This window comes from Hippopotamus amphibius, chromosome 8, assembly GCF_030028045.1.
Source record: "Hippopotamus amphibius kiboko isolate mHipAmp2 chromosome 8, mHipAmp2.hap2, whole genome shotgun sequence".
Classification (NCBI taxonomy): domain Eukaryota; kingdom Metazoa; phylum Chordata; class Mammalia; order Artiodactyla; family Hippopotamidae; genus Hippopotamus; species Hippopotamus amphibius.
In genome coordinates, this window is record NC_080193.1 from 36,675,687 (window position 1) to 36,698,557 (window position 22,871).

General features: G+C 42.7%; 1 protein-coding gene across 1 annotated transcript in view; it reads right to left on the reverse strand.

Moving 5' to 3' along the window:
- Positions 1-22,871, reverse strand: part of CLASP1 (cytoplasmic linker associated protein 1) — a 265,864-nt gene that overhangs the window by 43,619 nt on the left and 199,374 nt on the right. Inside the window, exons 24-29 of the mRNA XM_057745852.1 lie at positions 20,393-20,416; positions 18,867-19,111; positions 17,124-17,187; positions 14,072-14,235; positions 9,916-9,994; positions 8,709-8,852 (exon numbers count right to left, since the gene is read on the reverse strand). Coding sequence (XP_057601835.1) covers positions 8,709-8,852; positions 9,916-9,994; positions 14,072-14,235; positions 17,124-17,187; positions 18,867-19,111; positions 20,393-20,416 — 720 coding nt within the window. The remainder of the gene's footprint in view (positions 1-8,708; positions 8,853-9,915; positions 9,995-14,071; positions 14,236-17,123; positions 17,188-18,866; positions 19,112-20,392; positions 20,417-22,871) is intronic.

Sequence of the window (22,871 nt, forward strand, 5' to 3'; positions counted from 1 at the left end):
CCCTGGAAAGAACAAGTTTCTAAACAAGCTACCACTGCGTTATCTCAAAAAACCACTTTTCCTAGAGACTAAGAAACACTAGAAAAGGAGAGAGTTCAATACATCTGAAAAATTCCTACTTTTACAGCTATGAATTGGGGACAGAGACAGTCTTTGAGAAGCAAACCAGATTTACATGGTACAAATTAAGAACCTGCTCCTCTGCCTTTTGGAAAATGTTCTACTTGGTTAGAGACAACATAAGCAGGACTACTCGTAGGCGCTACAGCAGCAAAGTGGGCGAGAGCAGGCAGCTTACAGCACCCGCCCCAGGCTCCCCTCCCCAGCACCCTGCGGGCCTGCTGCAGGACTCAGCTTACAGAACGATGCCCGCAGAATTAGTTACAAGGGCTTTGACTTAGAAAAACTATTCCAAAGAAAATTTTAGTGAGTACTCACTGGCATTTCTCACAAATTTCTAAGAGTCAAAAGAAAGGAAAACATATTATGAACATCTTTTGACTACAAGCATACATTTATTTTTCCAAAGACTGTAATATTTAGGACTGCAGTAATTATCCTAAATATTTTTTCCACTATATAGAATATTACATAAAAACATGTTTGCTGAGAAATTTTTTGGAATAAACACCAAAAAGTATTTCACAGCTTTTATAATGTTAAAATTAACTCTAGCTCCAGTTAAGACAAAGCTATTATTCTGTGCCTGGAGAAGGGGAAAAAAAATAAATCAAAAGACCCATGTGTATTTAACTGAAATTAAAAATTAATTACAAATTTTAAAATATCAATAGAATAACATCTTTTACACAATCAAAAATTACCTTTCATAATGTCAAAAGCATTCATTAAGCACAGTACTGGTCAAAAGCATCTTACTTTTTCTCCTGACTTCCAAATATTAATGGCCTTTCCATCCAAATTAAATCATAAGGGCCAGTGTGCTTTCACGACATAGGCAAAGAACATTATTACTGATTGTACTAAAATATACATTTCTACATTTCGTTATCGAAACATTTGAAATAAGTCATTATCTGAAGAACTCTATTTCACCATCAATTTAACACACTGTTAATATGATTTGTATGAAAGCAAATTCCCAAAATCATGCAAAGTAATCTGTGCATTAAAAAAAGTTTTTTTTTATTAGATGTTAGAAAGAAACGCATGCAGAAAACACTGCACTTCAAAGAGAAGCAAAGAAGCAGATGAGTTTTGGCAGGGGAAAAAATCAACACCACCAATTTAATAAGAAAGTTTAGGCACTTATTTTTTTGTTGACTGAAAATGGCATTAGAAAACGGCAAGATGCACGATTACATTTTTGAATAGTATGTTTTTATGTGAAGCGTGCCACTGTCTTCAGCCCTAATTTCTTCCCAGAATGACAAGACATCTGACACTAAAAATTTACTTGGGGTTTCTCATGAAGCAAGTTACAAAACTGGTAGAATCTTTGAGGAGCAATAGGGCTGCAAGGTGACAGGTCTAGAAACGGTGCAAATTCATGGCTACTTAATGACTCTTAGTCACATGGGAAGAGAAGGCACAGCAGACTTCAACTTCCACCCACTGAAGCACCTTCTCTCAATAACCCTCAAGGTGAATTTGGATAACAAATCAAACAGGAAGACAGGGAATTCTGAAAATGACTCTCTGGACAGATGATATGTGTGTGACTTACACACACAAATGAATATAATTTGTTCTTGCATTTTTCAAAATATAAAATGTAAATGATTTTATTAGTTTTCAAAAGTAACCCTTTGACCTAAAGCTGTTTTCAAAGTAAAATCTTTTTCTGAGACCAAAGCTCCAGAAATGGATGGAAAGTATCATTTAAGTATATTATTTTTAAAAGATTTCACATCAAAGTTTTAAAAGGAATGAGACTGTCATGATTCTGAAACATTTTATCTACAACACTCTGTATCAGCGAGGAGCCTGAATACCAGAACGTCCAGGCAAGGATGACAACTGGGTCACATTTATCATTACCATCAATATGCTCTCACTATAGGAATAATTCCAAATATGGGGATGGGCTGGAGAGATTCATTTTAAAAAGCCTCGGGCAGAGCTCGTGCTCAATAATGAGCCAAAAACCCAGAGGGTGTCACTGTCCTGTCTTGGAGCTCTTGCCCCCCTACAAGAGGAAGGGCCCTTAAAAAGCCAGACCAAGACTTCCGCTGCTGACGTCTTCTCACGGGCAACGCTGGGGCAAGGCGTTTTAAAGATCAAATGGTGACCTGAAAGGAAATGACTCCCACTCACACCCCTACAGTAGCACGTGGGGGTGACGGTAAAAGGGTCTTCAAATCTCACTGCTAGTGTCTGAAAAGAACTTGCATGCTATCAGCGGCCTGGAACACCGTGTGCCTCACCGCAGAAGAGGATTCTTCCAGATGGGAGATCAATAAAACTTTGACAAATGCTTCAGTACTGGTACTAATTATGGAAAACTTAAAATTTGAGAAGAGATGGCTTTTTAAGTTTGTTAAACAAATATTACTGCTCCCTTCAGGTTGTGATTAAAATTGCTTTAGAAGAATCACCAAAGAGAAGGTATTTCAAAACCTTCCAACGTTTTAAATTTAGTATCTCTCCACTGCTATTTCGTTAAAATACAGTAGAAGCCTGTCTGCAACATGGTTTTTTTCTCTGGGAAGGCAGTTAATCAATCATAAAACATACCAAAACACATTTACACAGGCGCGTGCACGCACACGCACGCTCTTGCTCTCCCTCATATAGTATTGTGTTAATTTCAGGTTTCCTCAAAATCTTCTCAGTTGTCTTCACGAGGGTAATCAGGATTAACAATCTAAATGCAAACAGTGACGTGTCTTTTCACAAATTAGTACACAGTTTTAGATCTACCTGTTTACAACTTTCTTCCAAGTTTCCTTCTCCAGGCCCAGAGCAGGTCGAGGCTGACCTAGTGGGGAAATCCTCACCTACTCGACTACGCTGAACAGGGATGGACAAACAGGAGAGGGGTAGGGTTTAATCAGAGACAAGAAGCACACCCTCAAAACCACGGTTATTGTAAATTGTACAGGTATTTATTTGGCTTCTTTTCTAAAGTCATATACATAGAGAGATTACACAACCTAAAAGTCTACGAATAATAACAGAATAACAACAGAATTCTCAAGAAAAGTAACAGTAACTACTAGTTTTAAACCTCCATCATTTGCTAAGTCCTTCACTATCACAGCCCCTCCTGGAAGTAGCTGTGTTCTTGCAAAAAGATCAAAACAAAACTTGAGCACACAGTTAAGCTGAGATTCAAATCTTATGTGATGGTAAACCTCTGAGCTTTTAGATTAAGACACGCTGCCTACTTTTTTTACTTTTAGATTTAAATTTTTTTCAGTGGAAAACACTGGCATCTGAAGGCTATTCATATACTCTCCCTGCTCCAGGCAACAGCAGCTTTATAATCTCTAGTTTTCTTTGCCATGCCTTTATTTCCTGCATTTCTCAAAACATTTGGGGGCTAAATCTGTTAGTTCATTTGACAAAGCAGGTGCTCAATGCTAGAGAATCATGTATGATAAGGAAACATACAGGGATTCTGGACCCTAGAATATAAACATATCATTAAAATGTCTATTGTCATTACTGCAGTCCCTTTGCTTGATGGGAAAAAGTCTTCCTAACACTGAAAAAAATCTAGACCAGCAGCAAAACGAAAGCAGCCCTCAAACACTGATAGCTGAAGCTACAACAAACAAAGTAATATTTATCTAGGCTTTCATATGCTTTATTGCAATTGGTCCTCCCAATAGTGCCTAAAGCAAGTATCATTATTCCTATTTTATGGATAATAAACAAGAATTCAGAGGTTAAATTACTTGCTCACACAAAGTAGCAGACCCAGAAGTTAACAGAGGTCAAACTCTAGAATCTACTTTCTTCTGTGAATACACTGTATTATCCTAACACAAACACAGTACATTAAGAAAGGTCCAGTGTATCTCTGTGTAGTTTGGTCAACTATCAAGACTCCCATACTTAAAAAACAGAAAAGCTTGCTTTGGGAACAAGGCAGGCCAGGGTGGGGCTTTTCCATCCAGTCCAAGTCAGTCTCAGCCAGGTAAGCACACCTCACTGGTGACCGGCTTGGGTTGTGGTTGTGGGTGCGCTTCTTCCCTCCTTAACATCTTACATACTTAAACACCCGTAGTGCTCTGCTGGGAGACACCCCAGAACAACACTGACAGAAAAAGGGAAACAAACTGTTAAAAACGCTGAAGTCAGTAAATCAGACTTGTATCAGCTTAAACTGCTTCTAAAGTGCTTTCCCAAACACGACATGTGGAGAATGAGATGCACTGCCGGCAAACTTCCCCAGTATTGTTTGTACAAAATTAATATTCTCTGAGGATGGGGCCAATCTGAGCGTTTACTGCAGAGATTTCAGACTGTAGGGCTCTTCGAGTATTTAGAACGACACCTTGCCCTACACTTAGGAAATTAAATCAGGACACAAACAGGAGAACTTGGCTCATGATCAGAAAGTACCTTTAAATCGCCGAGATTTCCCTAGCATCTGATACAACCATGTAATAACTCTGCAAACGACAGGTGAGGCAAAACATATGTCTACTTAAAACAGTTAAGCAAATCTTTTTTTTTTTTTTTTAATTGAGGTACAGTTGTTTTAAAATGTTGTGTTAGCTTCTACTGTATAGCGAAGTGGAGTTCCCTGTGCTATACAGCAGGTTATTAGTTATCTATTTATACATATTAGTGTATATATATATCAGTGCCAATCTCCCCATTCATCCCATCCCCCAAGATAAGCAAATCTTTAGTTATGGTGCCTGTTTTCTTTCTTTACAGCTTTAAAATAATAATGACAATTTTAAATCTCAGCAGAGTGCTATCACAATTTCTCAGTAATTTAATTTACTCAGGCACTACATTCATTTAGACAATCTTTCAAATACATCTCAAATCCTTGGGTAAGGCAGTTGCATCACTTACAACAGCACGTATATTTATATAAAAGTATCCAGTGGATGGAACATCAAAACAGAACACTTAAGTAAACATGACTCTATCTCCAGGAAGGATTAATCTGTGGTGCTCTAACGCAGTTTGTGGGAGGTAGTTATGGGGCAAAAGAGCACATATCTGAACACTTGTGATTTAACAAGCCTATCCTAGCGAGTGCTTGATGGATACAACTGAAAGTCTAACAATCTAGAGCCACAAATATCTTGGATGATTTAAAAAAAAAAAATTCACCAGGGGCTCAGAATGCAGAGATGCATCTGCTAAATTGAACTCCATCATAAACGTGCACAGTTAGGTAAAAAGCTCCCTATTCAACTAAGAGCTAAGCAATTACCAAATAACTAACTATGGAAGATTCATGCCAACGCACTGAAAAAGAGACGGAAGCCTTGGGAGGGAGAACACGAAGGTGGGACCCCAGGATTCCCGGCTTCTGGTGTATAAGCCTGCACAGCCCCCTCCCCCAGGGTGAGCGGGGCTTGTGTGATGAACCGCACTCCCATAATTACGTTACACGGCAGAAGGAATCCTGCAGGTACGACGACAGTCCCTCCCGAACTGGCTGACTTTTAGTGAAAGGGCAGGTTGCCCTGGGTGGGCCTGACCTAATCAGGTGAACTCTTTTTAAAGAGGTAGAGAGATTAAAATGAGTCTCCTGCTGGCTTCACTTTATGTTTCATTTTTGAAGAATAGTTTTGCTGAACAGAGAACTCTTGGTTGACTCTTCCTCCTTCCAGCTGCCTCTGTCTGCCGGGGTTTCTGATGAGCACGCAGCTGTCTGTCTTCCGAGGGCCCGGGCTATGCTGCGCTGCGTCCCTCCGGCTGCCCTCAGGAGTCCCTCTGTCTTCGGCGTCCAGCAGTTCCATTATGACGTGTCTAGGTGTGGATTTTGTTTTTTTAAATCCTACTTGGAGTTTGCTGGGCTTCTTAGATGTGTAGATTAATGTTTTTCATAAAATTTGGGAAGTTTTAGGACATTATTTCTTCAAAACTTCTCCCGTGGGCTTTGGAGAAGCAAAGTGCCAAGTTGCAGAGAGGACCAAGCAAAGGAGGTGGCGAGCAGCTTCCACAGGCCGAGAACGCCCCCTGCTGACAGTCGGCAAGAAAATGGGCACCTGGTCCTTGCCTGCAAGGAACTGAATTTGGCCAAGAACCAGGGAATTGGAAGAGAAACCCAGGTTTTGAGTGAGATCCAAGACCCAGGTGACACCTTGACTTCAGTACGGGAAGACTCTGAGCAGAGAGCATGTGCCAGACTCCTGACCCACAGAACGGTGAGGTAATACATTTGTATAGTTTCAAGCTGCTAAGTTTGTGGTGATCTGCTACACAATAGAAAACTAATACAGAGGCCAAAACAGAACTTCCAAGACTATGGTCTTGAAAATGATGGCTTCAAAATGTTACTTAAAATTAGATCATTTCTCTTTGGCTATTTATCATTCATTCATCCACTCAAAATACTTATTAGATGCCTACTTTGTTCCTACAGGTATTGTGCTAGGTGCTGAGCATACAGGGTGAGGCAGCGGGAACAGCAAGGCCAGGCCTGGTCCTGAAGACACTGAGGACCGAGGCTGGGTCCCAAGAGAATCAGCGGCAACCAGCTCAAGACTACATCAGCAGCCTATGTGTCTGAGGTTCGATCCCAGGGGAATGGTCTAAAATAATGGGCCTCAACTGCATTAAAAATCAGCCAAGAGTGGACGGGACCCCAACCAGACACAAAACAACGTCCACGCTCCACCCTGTACCAGTTAAGTCAAGTGACTTGGGTAGAGCACAGGAATCTAGGTTGGTTTTAATTGCAGCCAGGACTGGGAACTACTGATGTAAAGCTTTTCAGCCTCCTCTGAGGACCCGGACTACTGTCCCAGAGCCCAGGCTTGAACTCAGCCTGAAGGTGAGGTGATTGAGTTCTCACGAAGGGGAAGGGGATGGGGGAGGCATAAGGGCGGGCCCTGGAGGCAGAACGCCAGTGGAGACCAGGCCCTACGCAGCAGTACCATATGCTCCTGAGTAACTGAAATTAAGTGCTGGAGATAGACAGTAAACGAGTCATGTGATCTCGCTAATCAACATCCTAACCATACTTGACTTGAGCTAATATTGAAGAGAGTTGAGTGTTCTGATGCCCCAAGTTAGATAACTCAATGAAAAAAATTCCTTAGTGTCCTGATTAGAAAAGCTAGGACAATAAATCCTAGTTCAAATTTTTAATGTGCATGTCCAGAGAAAACAGACAATGTCAAAGCTAGCTCTTCCCATACAGGCTCTGATCGTGACAACGATACAGGCTCTGATCGTGACAACGTGCACGTCTAAAACATCTTCCAGACCCACAGGAGGGAACATTTCACTGACATTCAATTACAAAAACACATACTCATACAGACACACACTTACGTGTTATGACTAAAGATAGGAAGCTGTACTTAAGACTTTTGTATTTATTGGTTGATCTCTGATTTTGAAAACAGTAACACAAACATCTCTTTCTGACTCTCAAATCAACCAAATCATTGCACCACATTCCTAGTCTCAAAGAAGCTTAATGGTTAAATTAAAGGTTGCCAATGAAATGCTCTTTCGATAAATACTGACACATTTTACTAACAGATCATAAGTCAAAAATATTATTTAATAGAACAACAATAATTCTGAATGAATGCGTGTTTCTTTGACCTTGGACAAGTTAGCTTATTACTATAAGATGGCTGGAGAATTACATAGGCTGTGACCCTCCCAAAGAAACCTTGTAGCTGATTCTTTGTTCTCTTCCCTGGACTCTATTAGAGCAGGAGCTAAGGTGTTCCAGTATGTTTGGAGCCCCAACAACCTTGCTAAGTACTGCCTGGAATCCTCTTCAACCCTGCCTCGACCCAAGTGGTCCACGTTTTCAACTCTACTCCAAGGCCAAAGGACTATGTTGGTACAGATGGTGGTGGAAGGAGTACAGTATGGGACAAAACAAACAAAAAAAAAAAGGCAAGGTTCATGATTACACACAAATAACCAAAATCAAGTACTTTTAGTCTGAAAGCAGAACTGAGAAATCTGATTTTTAAAAGTAACTTTCAAAGGCTAGTTAGTTTATATATAAAGTAAAGAAGGGAATCATGGCCATGTGTGAAACTCAAATGCAGAACAAGACACTGACAGGAAGAGAATAATAGAAATGACAAACACAGTGATGACTTACACTTCCTGTGTGCTTATAACCTGTCAGGAACTGATCATGCTTTTAACAAACATGACTTCATCTTCATAGCAGTCCTAAGGCAGAATACTACCTAGGAACAGAAATCACAGTGTCCTGTGCTCCCTCTACTGTGGTATATGCCTTTCAACATGCCATTTCGGAAGAAAACAGCAAATACTTCTCTTCGGCTGATTAAAAAAAAAAAAAAAAAAAACCAACAACGCAACACCTTGGTATCAGAGTGTCTCCTATGATCCAGGATTTCAGATCTGCATTGTGATATTCAAAGACTGGAGCTAGATAGAGCTGGAGAGAGGAGATGAGGGGTAGGAGCCAAGGCTCAGTTTCACAGAAAAGGAACGACAGTGGTTTGCATGGAGGTGTGGGTGGTTTACAAGTTTCCTTAAATTCTTCCTTCTGACACACATCTAGAACAGTCTGTGATTCAAGCCGTACCTGGCTCTCTTGGACATACCTTTCTCACGTCTGAACTCTTTGGTTCTGTTGTCCAGGTTATAATTCTAGAAACAGCAAGCCGTGTCTCACTAGAGTTTACGAAATCTGTTGGGTCCATCTGCCTAGCAAGAGACTCAATGTACTTCAGGATTGCAACTTTGACCTGAAAGATCCAGAAATTATAAACAGTAAGTACACTTTATACATCTTTGAACACAACTCTTAACTGGTGCTCAGAGAAAAGTACTGCCTTTCTCCTGGATTTATGTTGCCACAGGGAGGGGCCTCCAGTAGGAAAAAGTATGAGATGACTGACAGGGAGGTCTGGGAACAGACGTGGGGCCTGAAGCCTAATCCCCCTCCTTTGTGACTGCGGGCCTGAAAGAGGAGGTGGGCTCTGCTCCGGGCAGGAGTCCATGGGTTTTTTTCTTTTTTTGGGGGTGGGGGGACCTCCAGCTTTGCCACTGACTGTGGGGCAAGTACAACTCTGTGAGTTTTGTTTTCCAGCCACTCTAGGCCAGGTCTTGCAGGCCAGCACTGAAGGTAATCAAGCTGATATTCTGCCCTAGCTTCTCTATTCATGTCTCACTTGGTTTTAATCTCGGGAGAAAAGGGTTATTACTTATTGGGCCTTTCCTAAAACCTCAACAAAACTAGTGATCAAAGAATGCACAATGTACCTGATGCCATTCAAAGGAACACATCCTCCTTCAAATACTATTAGTCTCATTCTCACAGGTATGATTTTTGTAAAACATGTTACAATTAATTCTCATGCTTTACAATGTTAACATTAAAAACATCCTACGGGGATATGTGTATAAAAACAGATGATTGAACCTGGTGTACCCCCCAAAAAAATAAAAAAAAAACATCCTAGTAAGACACTTACTTCAACACATCAAAATTTTCTAGGTTAAATATTAATTGTGAAACATACTAATAATACCCAAATGTTGGTGAGGATGTGGAACAACTAGAGTTCTCGAACACTGCTGGTAGGAATATAATATGATATAACTGTTTCAGCACTTTAAAATAAAGTTAAGCGTGTCCCTATCCAATAAACTGGCAACTTCTGAACCAGGTACTGAACCAAGAGAAATGAAAATATGTTGCTCAGAGCAGATTTACACACAATAGCCAAATATGAGTCAGGTAAAAAATGTAATTTTAAGCAAATTTGACTTCTAGAGGTTAAACTGTAATGACAAATAGTTACTGACCTTGAGATTAGGAGTTTGGGTTTGATCCACAATAAATCTCATCAAAATGTTAAACTGTTGATCAAATGGAAAGGAGTCCCTGTAAAATCACGTAAGAAACAAAAATACACTATTATACATTACTCTAACAAAAAGGAAGCATATTTACATTTTTAAAATATTTTTCATTTTATACAAATACTAAAGTAATACACATTATATAGAAAACTTATTTATCTTTTGTTTGTTTTTTTGTTTTCTAGTGCTGCATGGCTTATGGGATCTTTGTTACCCAACCAGAGATGGAACCCAGGCTCTGGTGCTTGAAAGTGCCAAGTGCTAACCACTGGACTGCCAGGGAATTCCCTAGAAAATTTAGAAAAGGGGCAATCTTATTAAAAGTTCCAAAACACATAAACTGAGCAATCAATTCCTACCTGCCTTCTCGGGATCTACTCATCTTCTCTCTAGGTAGCTTTCAGAATATCGCTCACATGAGAAACGCAACTCAAAGCTCACTTTTACATCCTGAGGAGGCTGCCTGCAGCTGCCCTTGCTAAGGCTGCCTGCACGGTGCCCCAGGGTTCTCAATGGGTAGCCGACTTTGTGCAGTCACCAGAGCAGAGGGCCTGTGGGACCCTCACCAGACACACCCCCTCCAGCTACAGACACACACGGCAGCCTGGGGCCCTAAGAGCCCTGCTCCGGCTCGCTTCTCGCCTGTGACTCATCTCATTTCCCATGGTTATCTCACATTTTTAATCCAACTGAGTAACCCCGTGGGCTCCTGGCTAGTGAAAATCACTGCTCTCTCCCTTAAAAAGCTGCAATTACTAGTATGAGTTTAAAACTGCCTAAAGGAACCCTGGTGGGTAAGGCAGGCGTACCTTCCATGCTAACAGGAAACATAATGCAACGCAAAGATCTATTACAATTGAGGCTGAGTGACTGCACTGCTTTCTTCCGACTCCCTTAGAGACTTTTCTCAGTGTTCGGAAGTAGAGTAGAAAGAAAAGGGACGTGGGTTCGAATCTATAAGATCACAGGACTGACTTGAAATTTAAATGAAATACAAGAAATGAATACAGGAAAAATCAAGTGCGTGGCACAAGCTAGGTACTAGTAGTGCCATCGCTATAATTACTAATAACAAGTAAACTTGACCCAATAGCACATCCTTTTCTCCCACATCTATTCGTATCCAGGAAGCTGTGAGGACCACTTCTGGAAGCAAAGCACATTTTAGTATACACGATTTAAGTGACTCATGCTGGCTATAAATCAAAGAAACAAACAATACACAAAACAGCTCTCCCTGCAAAGGGAGGATGGAGAATACATCTGAGTAACGGGTGTATTTAAGCTGGGCCTGTGCCCTGTTGTCAGGTGCAGCCAAAGGAAAGGAAACTGAGGCAGATTCACAATCAGGTCTATCACCCGAGGAACGGCTCTCAGCTGCTACTGAGACACCCTCTATACCCACGACCCTAGATAAGCTGAAACAGGTAAACATCTCAGCTGCTGAGAAAAAGGGAATACATGCCTTAGAGGCCTAGGCCAGGGAGTTCCCCAGAATAGGACTCTTAAAGGAACAAGGCATCCAGAAAAACTAATAGGAGGACATATTTATTTCCCTTAATCACCAAAGCTGAGAAATATAATCGTAATATTTCCATCATCCCTAAAAATCTGAAATGGATCTTATCATTCATAAATTCATCTAAATTTTAAGGAAGCAATCTACAAGCTGAAGTCTGGCTTACAAATGTTTTACTTGGCTTTCACAGTGTCATTTAAAAAAAAAAATCTTGAATATGTTGCCTTAATCCACTTTCGTGACCTTTCTTGAAAAGTCTGGACCACGGGACCCACATCCCACGTGACCGTAACTAACCACAGCTCCCCGCCCTGCTGCTTACATCACTCATGTATCACCAGCTGCATCTGCTCAGCCTCTCTAGTCAATCTCTGGCCAAACTGTTAGGAATCCACTGGCATAGAGGAATGTCCCCCAGTTCCATTACACGTAGTCATCCACAGGAGGGATGGTGTGTGAAAGTCTCACTGCGAATACAGTATGTTACACTGACCTCACTGAAAATCTAAAGAGAAATCTACTTGGATGATAAAATTCTATAGCAGCACAAATTACACAGACCTCTAGGGTCAGGGACCAAAAGAGAAGCTGGCATCGCAGTGTAGAGGAGCAAATGCAGGCTTGGCAGTCAGACATCTAACAGGTGTGGGCGTGGGGCCGATGACGGACAGGCGATGCCCTCCACACTCTGCCGCAGGCCAGCCGGCAAATACAGCACACACCGCAGAGCGACAACCAGCTCTCCAGATGCTGGCTCCTGGCCTGCCACGGGCAGGAGGTGGGGCTCTGGGCACGTCAAGTTAGCCCCTGCTTCCTTATTTCACATCCCAGTTTGTAGTAATGGGTCATAAAAGTCACTATGTTGATGATGATTTTCTGAGTTATCTGGAGTTATTTTTTCTTTTAAAAAGTCAGCAATCTGACACATTTCCCTCCGTCATCCACCAAATCACAACCAAGACATTACTACAAACTGTCTTCTGATATCGTTCAATTTCTAATACTCATATGTCGAGGATTTACAATCACACAGGCATAGATAAGAGGTTTCCAAACAATGACAGCACAGAGTCAGTTTTTTTACACTTCTCTGAGTCTCAGTTGCTTTTCTTTTCTCATAAAGGCCAGAAGGGCTACAAATGCTATAAGTGTATTATCGTCTCCAATCAATGAACTGTTAATAGAAACTATTCCTGGATGAATGGGAACCCTACACCACACATGAACAGGAAAATTTCTAGTGTGACTTACAAGAGGTTGAAGTTGTAAAAATACTGAAGTCCTCAGAAAGATGCACATAAATATTCTAAAGTGTTTTTTTTAAGAGAAGAGAATCAATTTTCAAAGTTTTTTTTCTTTTTTTTAACATGTGTCTTAGGCATTCACAAAAATAATGCCAACTCAAGGAAGGTATGGGCATTTCATCTCATGGATTGTTGGAATATTTCAACATATATGTTAATACGAGAATGTGGGAATTAAGTAAGAAAGGAGATATTCAAGTGGGTAACAAAAACCACAGGTAACAGAACCACCTACAAAGACTCCGGTAATATCAAAATGGTCTTGTCCTCCACCCCTACATACATTTTTCCGAAGACAATACAAATGGCCAACAAGTACATGAAAAGGTGCTCAACATCACTACTCATTAGAAAAATGCAAATAAAAACTACAATGTGATATCACCTCATACCTGTTAGAATGGCTATCATCAAAAAGACAAGAGAGAACAAATGCTGGTAAGAATGTAAATGGGTGCAGCTACTATGGAAAACAGTATGGAGAGTCCTCAAAAAATTAAAACTGGGGAGTTCCCTGATGGCCTAGTGGTTAGGATTCTGGGCTTTCTCTGCTGTGGCCTGGGTTCAAGCCCTGGTCAAAGAACTGAGCCATGTGGTGCAGCCAAAAAAAAATCAGAACTACCATATGAGCCAGCAACCCCACTTCTGAGTATATATCTAAAAGAAATGAAATCAGTATCTTTAAGAGACACCTGACCTCATGTTCAGTGCAGCACTATTCACAACCACCAAGACATGGAAACAACCTAAGTATGTTGATGTGTGAATGGATGAAGAAAATGTGGTGTACATATAAACAGAGTATTACTCAGTCATACAAAAAGAAGGAAATCATGCCATTTGTGACAACATGGATGAAACTTGAGGGCATTATGCTACGTGAAATAAGCCAGACAGATAAAGACAAACACTGCATGATATCACTTAGGTGTGGAATCTTAAAAAAAGAAAAAAAAAGTCAAACTCATAGAAACAGAGAGTAGAATGGTAGTTGCCAGAGCCTAGGGGGTGAGGGAAATGGGGGGGTGTTGGTCAAAGGGTAGAAATGTCCAGTTACAGTTATAACACTTGCTAAGAGAATATATCTTAACTGTTTTACCACATATGCAACAAAAAAGGATAATTACGTGAAGTGAAGGATGTGCTAACACTGCAGTAATCATTTAGCAATATATACACATATCAGATCCTCATGTTGTGCTTTATAAACTTACGTAATATATGCCACTTCTACCTCAAAAGCTGGGAAAAGATGATACTGTCCCCAATCACTTGCCTTGTGACATCGAGAGCCTTCTGGACTTTTGCTTGCACGGATCCAAGTAAATCTGCTCCCATTTTCTTAAGTAATTGTGTGAGAAGAACAAAAAGCCAGTCTTGCAAGTCATCCTTATGAATTATTATAAAATCCACAAGAGTCTCCAAAAACATACTGAAAACCTAGACACAAATGGAAACCAAGTATTTCACATACTTAATTCATAATTTCCTCCCAAGTCTATAAAACCATAAAAATGCCCATCTTGACTTGTCCAGAATCATAACTTGAGTTGACACTGTTAACAACTGGACAGGGTATAGAAGGCAAATGTAACAAAAACAGATAAAGGAAAAGGGATCGGAACTTACTCTCTGGTGTGAATTCCACCGCAAACCAGGCCATGCAACAAAACAGATTCCATGTTAGTCCACAGTGAAGTCATACCATTTTCATGCAGTTTCTTAAAAGGACTGAAAAGGCTACAAACTGACAAAATACTCTCCCCTCCCTCTACATGCGTTTAAAATTCAGTACAGAGAGAAATTAACTGTGTTGAAAATATGAGTCTAATCCTGAAGGCCCGTCCTTCCTCCTTTCTTTCTTTCTCTCTCTTTTTCTTTAAACCATCATGATTCTATATATTATCACCCATTATCTAGCATTTAACAAATACAGGATGAGGAAAAAAAAACCTGTATATATACTGCTTTTCATTTCAGTCATGATGTATGCAAGTTCAGGTATTATAAAGTATTATCCTTATAAATAGATATTATAAAAGCCATACCAGTCTTTAGAAAAGATTATGGCTTAGAATAAAAGATATTGACAGTTGACATAACTCTCATGCCACAGCGTGATCATCACTGCTACCTCGGGTGAGACAGTTCACGGTGGATTATCCCCGAACCAATTTCAGAGAGATAAGCGGTAGCACTGTGTACCCTACCTGGTTAATGACTCTTGCTCTCCTGGGACAACCCAACTATCATGGACCTACTCAGTTCTAGCTCAGCAACTATTAACCACCAGGGGTCTCCCGTGAGGCAGCTCAGAAAGTCGTCAGTGAGCCCCAGCTGCGGGGCTCCTGGCTTAGCACAAAGGCAGCGAGCAAGTATTTACTAAACTGAGACCTCCAAACTCACTGTACAAGAGCCTTCTGATGAAAACAAATTTCCTTCTTTATCCTCACATTCTGGTTCTGAATCAGCAATCTAGAGGTGACAGGTAATAGAAATTTCATCAATGTCCAAATCCATCTAATATATGCCTTATGCTATACATCTTATGAATCTTATGCGTATGCTTTAAATCTTACTGCTTTTAATACTATCTTAGAGAAAATCTTAATAATTGTATCTTTGGATATCAACATGGCCCTTAAACTCAACAGCTCTTGGATTTTATTAATGTGAATGTTATCCTTGCTGTGAGAATCATAACAGAAATTTTAAGACATGCTTTAAGACCAATATTGAGGAGAACTGTTGGCCCCCCCGCAAAAAAGAGAACCCCTGCATTCATTCTCCTGTGCTCCGGTAAGCGTCTCAGAAGGCAGGGGGATCCTATGTTGTTTTCTGTCCCCCTAGCCCAGAGCGGGTGCTCAGTAACTGCTGAATGACTGCACAGATGGACGGATGACCGACACTTCGCAGGCAATTCCTATGAGGAGGAAAGGGTAGGAAGAGAAGGGTGATCCTAGTAACTGGCTAGACTTGCTGGCCATCACAGCTTTCCTTCTCCCAGGAGGACTCAGAAGAGACCATTTTTACCAGGAAAATGATAGTGTAAGACAGTTAACCTTACACATCAAGCATTTAAGATTTGCTTGAGTTGATTTCAGGTTCTCTCAATTCCTACTTTAGTTTCTGTCCTTTATCCACCCTTAAATTAAGCTTTCCTGATACCTTCAATCCTCCAGTCTCTTTCTCTAAAACCACCCGATAGCCTCCAAGAGCTTCCTCCCGAACAACAGTATTTATTTAAAATCTAGACTCCAAGTAATCTTCTGTCAAGGGTCCTGCTCTCAGCTCCACTCCTAGAAAGGGCCTGTCTCTCACCAGTGGGTACTCTCCCCTCAACATGGAGTCCTTGCCAAAGGCAGTCCTCAGGCCCAGGAGGTGTGGGCACCAGCTAAGTGGCCACCACCCAGCAAATTCTTAGAGGCAGAAACTCTATTTGGAGAAATACTTAATGTGGTTATTCAGTAAATCTATTTTATAAATGCTCCCATTTTTCTACCTTGTCCTATATAGACAAATTCTACATGGGTACCAAAAAAAAAAAATTAAACATTATTTTCTTCACTACTGTAACTTTTTAAAAAAGGCATTATAGGACTTCCTAGGTGGCGCAGTGGTTAAGAATCCACCTGCCAATGCAAGAGACACGGGTTCAAGCCCTGCTCCGGGAAGATCCCACATGCCACAGAGCAACTAAGCCCGTGCACCACAACTATTTACTCTGTGCTCTAGAGCCCATGAGCCACAACTACTGAGCCCATGTGCTGCAACTACTGAAGCCCACGTGCCTAGAGCCTGTGCTCCACAACAAGAGAAGCCACTACAATGAGGAGTCCACACACCACAATGAAGAGTAGCCCCCGCTCACAGCAACTAGAGAAAGCCCGTGTGCAGCAACGAAGACCCAACACAGCCAATAAATAAAATAATAAATAAATATTTAAAAAAATAAAAAGGAAAAGTTTAAAAAAAATTAAAAAAAAAAAAGGCATTATATTATAATATACGGTCACATCCTAGGGCCCAGCCTACCATTTGGCTAACAGGAAGTACGTCAAGATATGTGCTGAATGAATAAAAGACTACATTTGATTCTCTCCATGGTAACCCTTACTTGAAACACACTTTAACTTGATGTTGGATGGACATTTGAAGTTTCTAGGAAATCCATTTTCAAAAGCTGTAACAAGTTATTGTGGAAACCGGGGTTCAGTCTGTAAGGTCTACACGGTGCTGCGGGGCGGGTCTCCTGCTCTGAAGTAGTGTATTACACAGCCCACACAGGCATGCAGAGAGGTGCGAGTGGGGGGGCTCCCAGATCTTACCTTGCTGTGAGGGTCAGCAAACATTCGGGTGAAAATCTCACACAATCTTTTCAATTCTACCCGACTAGAGGAAATAAAATAGAAATAAATAAATTTAATATTTAATAAGTCAATACTGAAATTAGTTACTGCTTCTCTAAATCCTTATTTCATTCAACTACATAAGCTTTATACAATTTTTATATAACTACGTTTTCTTTTACAAATGAATTATCTAAATTTTTATTTATGATGGAATTACACAGGAATATAAAATCACGATCATTCTGCTCTCAATCTAAAATGAAATGAATCTCAGAGTGCAACCACCTGAGTTCACACATCCTGCTCATTTCGTTTCAGGTCTGTTTCCACACTCACAAAGGACAAGCATGTGCTTCGGGGTCAGACAGACCTGGATTTCAATCTCAGTTCTGCTTTGGCAGAAGTACTGTGGTATCTCTGTATCCATTTCCATGAGACAAGCCGCTGCTAAGAGGATTAAAGAAGACAACACGCCCTACCTGCAACTGTGCTACTGAACCCCACCTTCTACTTCAAGGTTTGATGAGGAAGTGTCACCTTCTCCCCCAGATCATTCCCTCTCAGGTTCAATGATCCTTTAACATTGCTAGCAGTGAAACCTAGATCAGAACAGTGCTCATCAGTAGATTTCTAGAGACTAATCAATGGATACTTGGTGAACACTAAGAATCAAGAAACTGGGGCCACCAGAATTAAGCAGATCCTTGTCGAATCATCACAACAATCATCTTCTCTGTTTTCTGACAGATCACTAGAGCACCAGAGGCAACCTACACTTCAGAATGCACGTGGTGAAACTTCTCCTGACACGTGCATGCACAGAACGGAATAAAGGGGGTGATAGGGCGGGGTGTTAGACGACAGGAAGGAATATGGCAGGGGTCAGACTGACTGGACAGCCGCGCTTAGCTCAGTGATTCGTCAGTCAATGCTCACGCAGCTCTGCGGGGCCATCCATGACCATAAACAGTTATCCAGTCTCACAATATAGCTTTAAATAAATTATCCAAAGAATATAAACACTGTAGTTCACACATCTCTGTAATTTTGAGATTCATCTTATAATCAATGACACATTAGTACTGTTACAGTTGAATAAGCAGCATTTCTTCTTATATATAAAGTAAGGGTATGTCAGTGATGCCTTAGATTTGATGAAATACGGTATAAACATATATTTTTGGTATGTGGAATTCATGCTTATTTTAGAAAATTAATGAAATATAGAAACAAAGAAAGAAGCAAAAATAATCAATATAAAGATAAAGAGTGTTTCAGAGCACTCCATCTCAGTATCTCTTTATTCTGCACATTTATAAACTATACACACGCATATGTGTATCAAAACATTTTAGACTGAGGCTGGTATATCACTTTATCCATGACTCTGAACTGTAATAAACCATACCAACCTGCAGAGTTGTTTTATTTTTGACCTAAATTGCAAACTGTATCAAGATTTCTCAAATAACACCGAATAGACAAATGTAAGCCATGTGGAACCAAATGTTTTCTAAACCTAACCAGTTATAGTGTCTGCTGGATATTTTGACTCCTCTGGCAGGCAAAGACCACGTCCTAGCCATCCTAGCACCTGCAGCGCCTGCCCCAGCGCCTGGAATCCCACAAGAGCTCCATAAACGGCTGGGAATCCGTGCGGGCCTCTCGGGAGTGCAGCATGGGCTCAGCCTGAGCTCAAGCCTGGCCTCCTGGCCTCACCTCAGGGTTCTTTGGCTCTTCAGTAGGTTCTGCAGACCCAGAAGCCCCTCCTTCCTCTCGGACCAGTTGGAGCTGGCGCAGTGGTTGAGCACCTCGGCCACGTCCTCGGTCTGGCGCAGGTAGTGGGGGATGCCCCCGTTCCGGGAGCCGTACGAGCGCTCGGAGCACACGCTCGACGCGTCGCTGTTGGCGTCGTCGTCAGAGTACATCCCGTACGGCTCGTATCTCCTCCTCACGGGCTTCTTCTGCCAGGTCCAAGGAGGGAGTGGGCAAGACATGGAAAGGTGACATGAGTCTTACCAAACAAATCAACAACAGAGAATTCAATGTAGACACACACACACACACACACACACACACACACACGGGCGCATGCACCACGCTTTCCCTGTGCTTACAGATGAGGGAGATAAACACAGAAAATCAGACTTCCCGCAGGAAGAGTGACTAATAAGCAGAGCAACCCGCAGCAGAGAGGAAAGGGCATGATCTCTAGCGCAGCATGTGGCCTTCTCAGTAAGATGGACCGGTTATGTGACTTCAGAAAAACTCCTCATCTCTCTGCTTCAGGGTGCCCGTCTCTGAGATGACAATGATTACCCTTCTCACAGGCCTGTTGTGAGGATTAAGTGCACTTACAAGTGAAACAGCCTGGCTCAGCACCTGCCACACTGCAAGTGTCAGTGCCCACCAGCCCCTTCCCAATCAGAAGCAATCTATCGTGACTATGGTCTGTGAGTAAACTTGTGTGAACATCCATGCTTCCTTAAGAACGTCTGACACTGTAATGTCAGTGGCAGAGTGTTCTACAGAAAAGGATTCCTAAATGATCTAAATCATTTTTATTAAGGACTTAGAGCTTTACAACACTAACAGGCCTCCTGGAGACTAGAATACCCACTTCATTCATTTCTCTTACCCTGAATATAAAACTGTAAGTTAAATCCCTAAATAATAGAGCAACAGCTATGTAAAATAGATAAAATGATTTCTCTAAGAGAAAAACAAATAGCTACTGGCTTAAACTGTACTGATGCAGTTTTCTAGGAATGTGCCTTGTCCACACATCACATCTTGCCTGGGACGGTTCTGCCTTCCACTTACTGCCCCAGTCTAATAATTACCACCACCCTCTTTCACTCTCAAAAGTATCCCCGTTAGGATGATAATTACAGGGTCATCTCACTCATACATCAACTGTTACAGATTCCTAAGATAAGAAAAATGTTGACTGTATCCATTCATGAAGTAATAACAACATGAGACACAAACTAGGTTAATAAATAAAATGAAACACTGGTAGGAAAAGGGGCAGAACTTGATGTTTGAGAGCAATACTGAGACAAATGTGAGAGAGGACCGGTTCTATCACTAGCAACAGCGTCGCTCGTTTCCACAAAATCACAATTCACAACAGAATTTCTACACTATGCTACATTTTGTGTTGCTTTTACCAGCTCCTAAAGGAAATATACTCACAACAGGGAAAAAAAAAAGTTATAAAACAAAAGTTAAAGCACTGGTACCTTGCTCCTGGAGTCTCCTAACAGCTGTAGGCAGGAAAATATTGAAGGATGGGGAAAAAGCATAGAGAATTACGTCAGAAGCATATGTGGGGATTGTTCTTGCAACAAAAGTGTACAGCAAAACATATCTTAGCAAACCAAAAATACAGGTTAGCAAGCGACTCATTTCAAGCAAGTAACAAAGAATGCTTTCACAATGGCATCTCCTAACGCTCCTATTCCGCTTACGGGACCTTGCGGGATCTGCTCTAATTCTTCGCTGAAACTCTCCCCGCAGCGCTGAGGTACGTCCCCAACGTCGCTATGAGCTCTGTCTCCTGCTCCTAGGATAGACTCTGCCCCAGGACTTCTTTTCTGCGAGACAAGGACTGTGCACCGTCCCGGCACTGTCTCTTCTGAAGCAGGTCACTCGGAGAGACCAAGTGGTTTGGACAAAAGGCAGTAAGGGCAGCGGGGCTGGAAGGGGAGCTGCAGCTCAGAGAAAAGCCCAGATGAAGGCAAAGCCCAGACTCTCGAGTCCTGCTCTGCCTCCTGGCACTTTGTGCACAGTCCCCGGGGCAGTTCTTTAATGAACAAGGAGACACCGCACGCCCCGCCGCAGACCAAAGTGCCATCTCACCGCGGGCTTTGTGCATCCAGCACTTCTCACCCCTCTGGCCCCCAATCCTTAAAGCCAAGCCCCGGAGTAAGTAAGAAACAGATTCCAATGCTACAACTTGGAAAACTGCTTCACAGAATTCTGCTCCAGTTTGTGACTCTTAAGTTGAAGTCCTGCTTAAAGCAATTATCCTGAACTCTAACACCTGCCAGAAAAAGCCCTTCTACACACAAGGCTGATGAGCAGAGCTGGCCGAGCAGCCTCACCGGGAAAGCACAAGGACAGCAGAAAGCTGCTTGCTCGCGGATGCTTGTCAGAGAAATCTGGCTGAGCAGGAATACACAAGGGATGGCTGGGAGGAGGTGAGAGTTGGAATCACTGTGGCCACACGCTATAAAGTTTTGATGGGATGAAACATGGCTGGATTTAAAACCTCTGGGTCTGAAAGTGGGGTATTATAATGCTTTTTTCATTAGAAGAGGATAAGTCTTAAAACAGTGTTACCAGAACGCAAGCCCATGTGCCCAACACACAGTGAGGCCAAACAAACCAAAACATTAGAGTTTGGAGCAGAGGAAGGTTTAGTGCAGGGCCAGCAAGGAGACGGGTGGCTCATGCCTGAAAAACCCCAAACTCCCTGACAGCTTCCAGCAAAGCCCTCTTATAGGAAAGGTGAGGGCGGGGCGTGCTTAGCTGCTGCAGACTTCTTCGTGTCAGATCCTTTGTTCTTGAGGTTGGGTCATGGTCAGGTAACGATGTTCCTGTAAACCTCCACCAAACCAATGTTACTCTCTGTTCTGACCAGAAAAGGGAAGGTCCCAAGGCACAACTGTCACCCTCTGAGTCCAAGTCTGGCCCAAGAGGAGGCAGGTCTCAGTTGGTGGCTCCCTCAGGGCCGGGTCCCCAGGCCCTGCCCAGCTGCCATCACTGAGGGAGCCGGGTCCCCAGACTGTGTCCCGTGCAGACCGCCACGGCCATTAGGTTGCAGAGGCGGGGATGGGGCAGAGGGTCACCGCTGCCTCAGGGCCTGGGCCTGGCCAGTGGGCGGCCTGGGCGAGGGCTCTGGAATCCCAGAAGACACACCCCAGCCTGTCTGCGGGCATCCACCCGCCTGCTGCCCAGCTCACCTGCCAGCCTGAGGCTGAGCAGGATCTCTAACCACTGCTCTAACCGTCCCACCTTAGCGGCCTCGCCGTAACCGTGGCCTGGTAATGGGCTGCCCGGTAAAGGCTGCACACTGCCCTGCTCTATGACAATCCCCTATTTTCTTGGATACTCGTCAACCCTGAGGAGAACAGGTGCATATGTTTGGATAGAGTGGTTAATGGTAAACTCAGCAGAGGAACTTGGTTTTAGGGGCACTCAGTCTCAGCCTCAGCCAGGGACAGGCTGGGGCTGCGTCCTTCGGGGCTCCAGAGCCCTCGGTGACCCTCCACCCCCTCCCCGCGTCTGTGACCTAATGATGGCAGTGGTCTGCACAGGACACAGTCTGGGGACCCGGCCCCCACTGTCTAGGAGCCTTAGGGCCAGTTGGGTCCTGGGCGCCCGGCTCCCTCAGTGATGGCAGCTGGGCAGGGCCTGGGGACCCGGCCCTGAGGGAGCCACCAACTGAGACCTGCCTCCTCTGGGGCCAGGCCTGGACTCAGAGGGTGACAGCTGTGCCTTGGGACCTTCCCTTTTCTGGTCAGAACAGAGAGTAACATTGGTTTGGTGGAGGTTTACAGGAACATCGTTACCTGACCATGACCCAACCTCAAGAACAAAGGATCTGACACGAAGAAGTCTGCAGCAGCTAAGCACGCCCCGCCCTCACCTTTCCTATAAGAGTTGGGGAGTTTGGGGTTTTTCAGGCATGAGCCACCTGTCTTCTTGCTGGCCCTG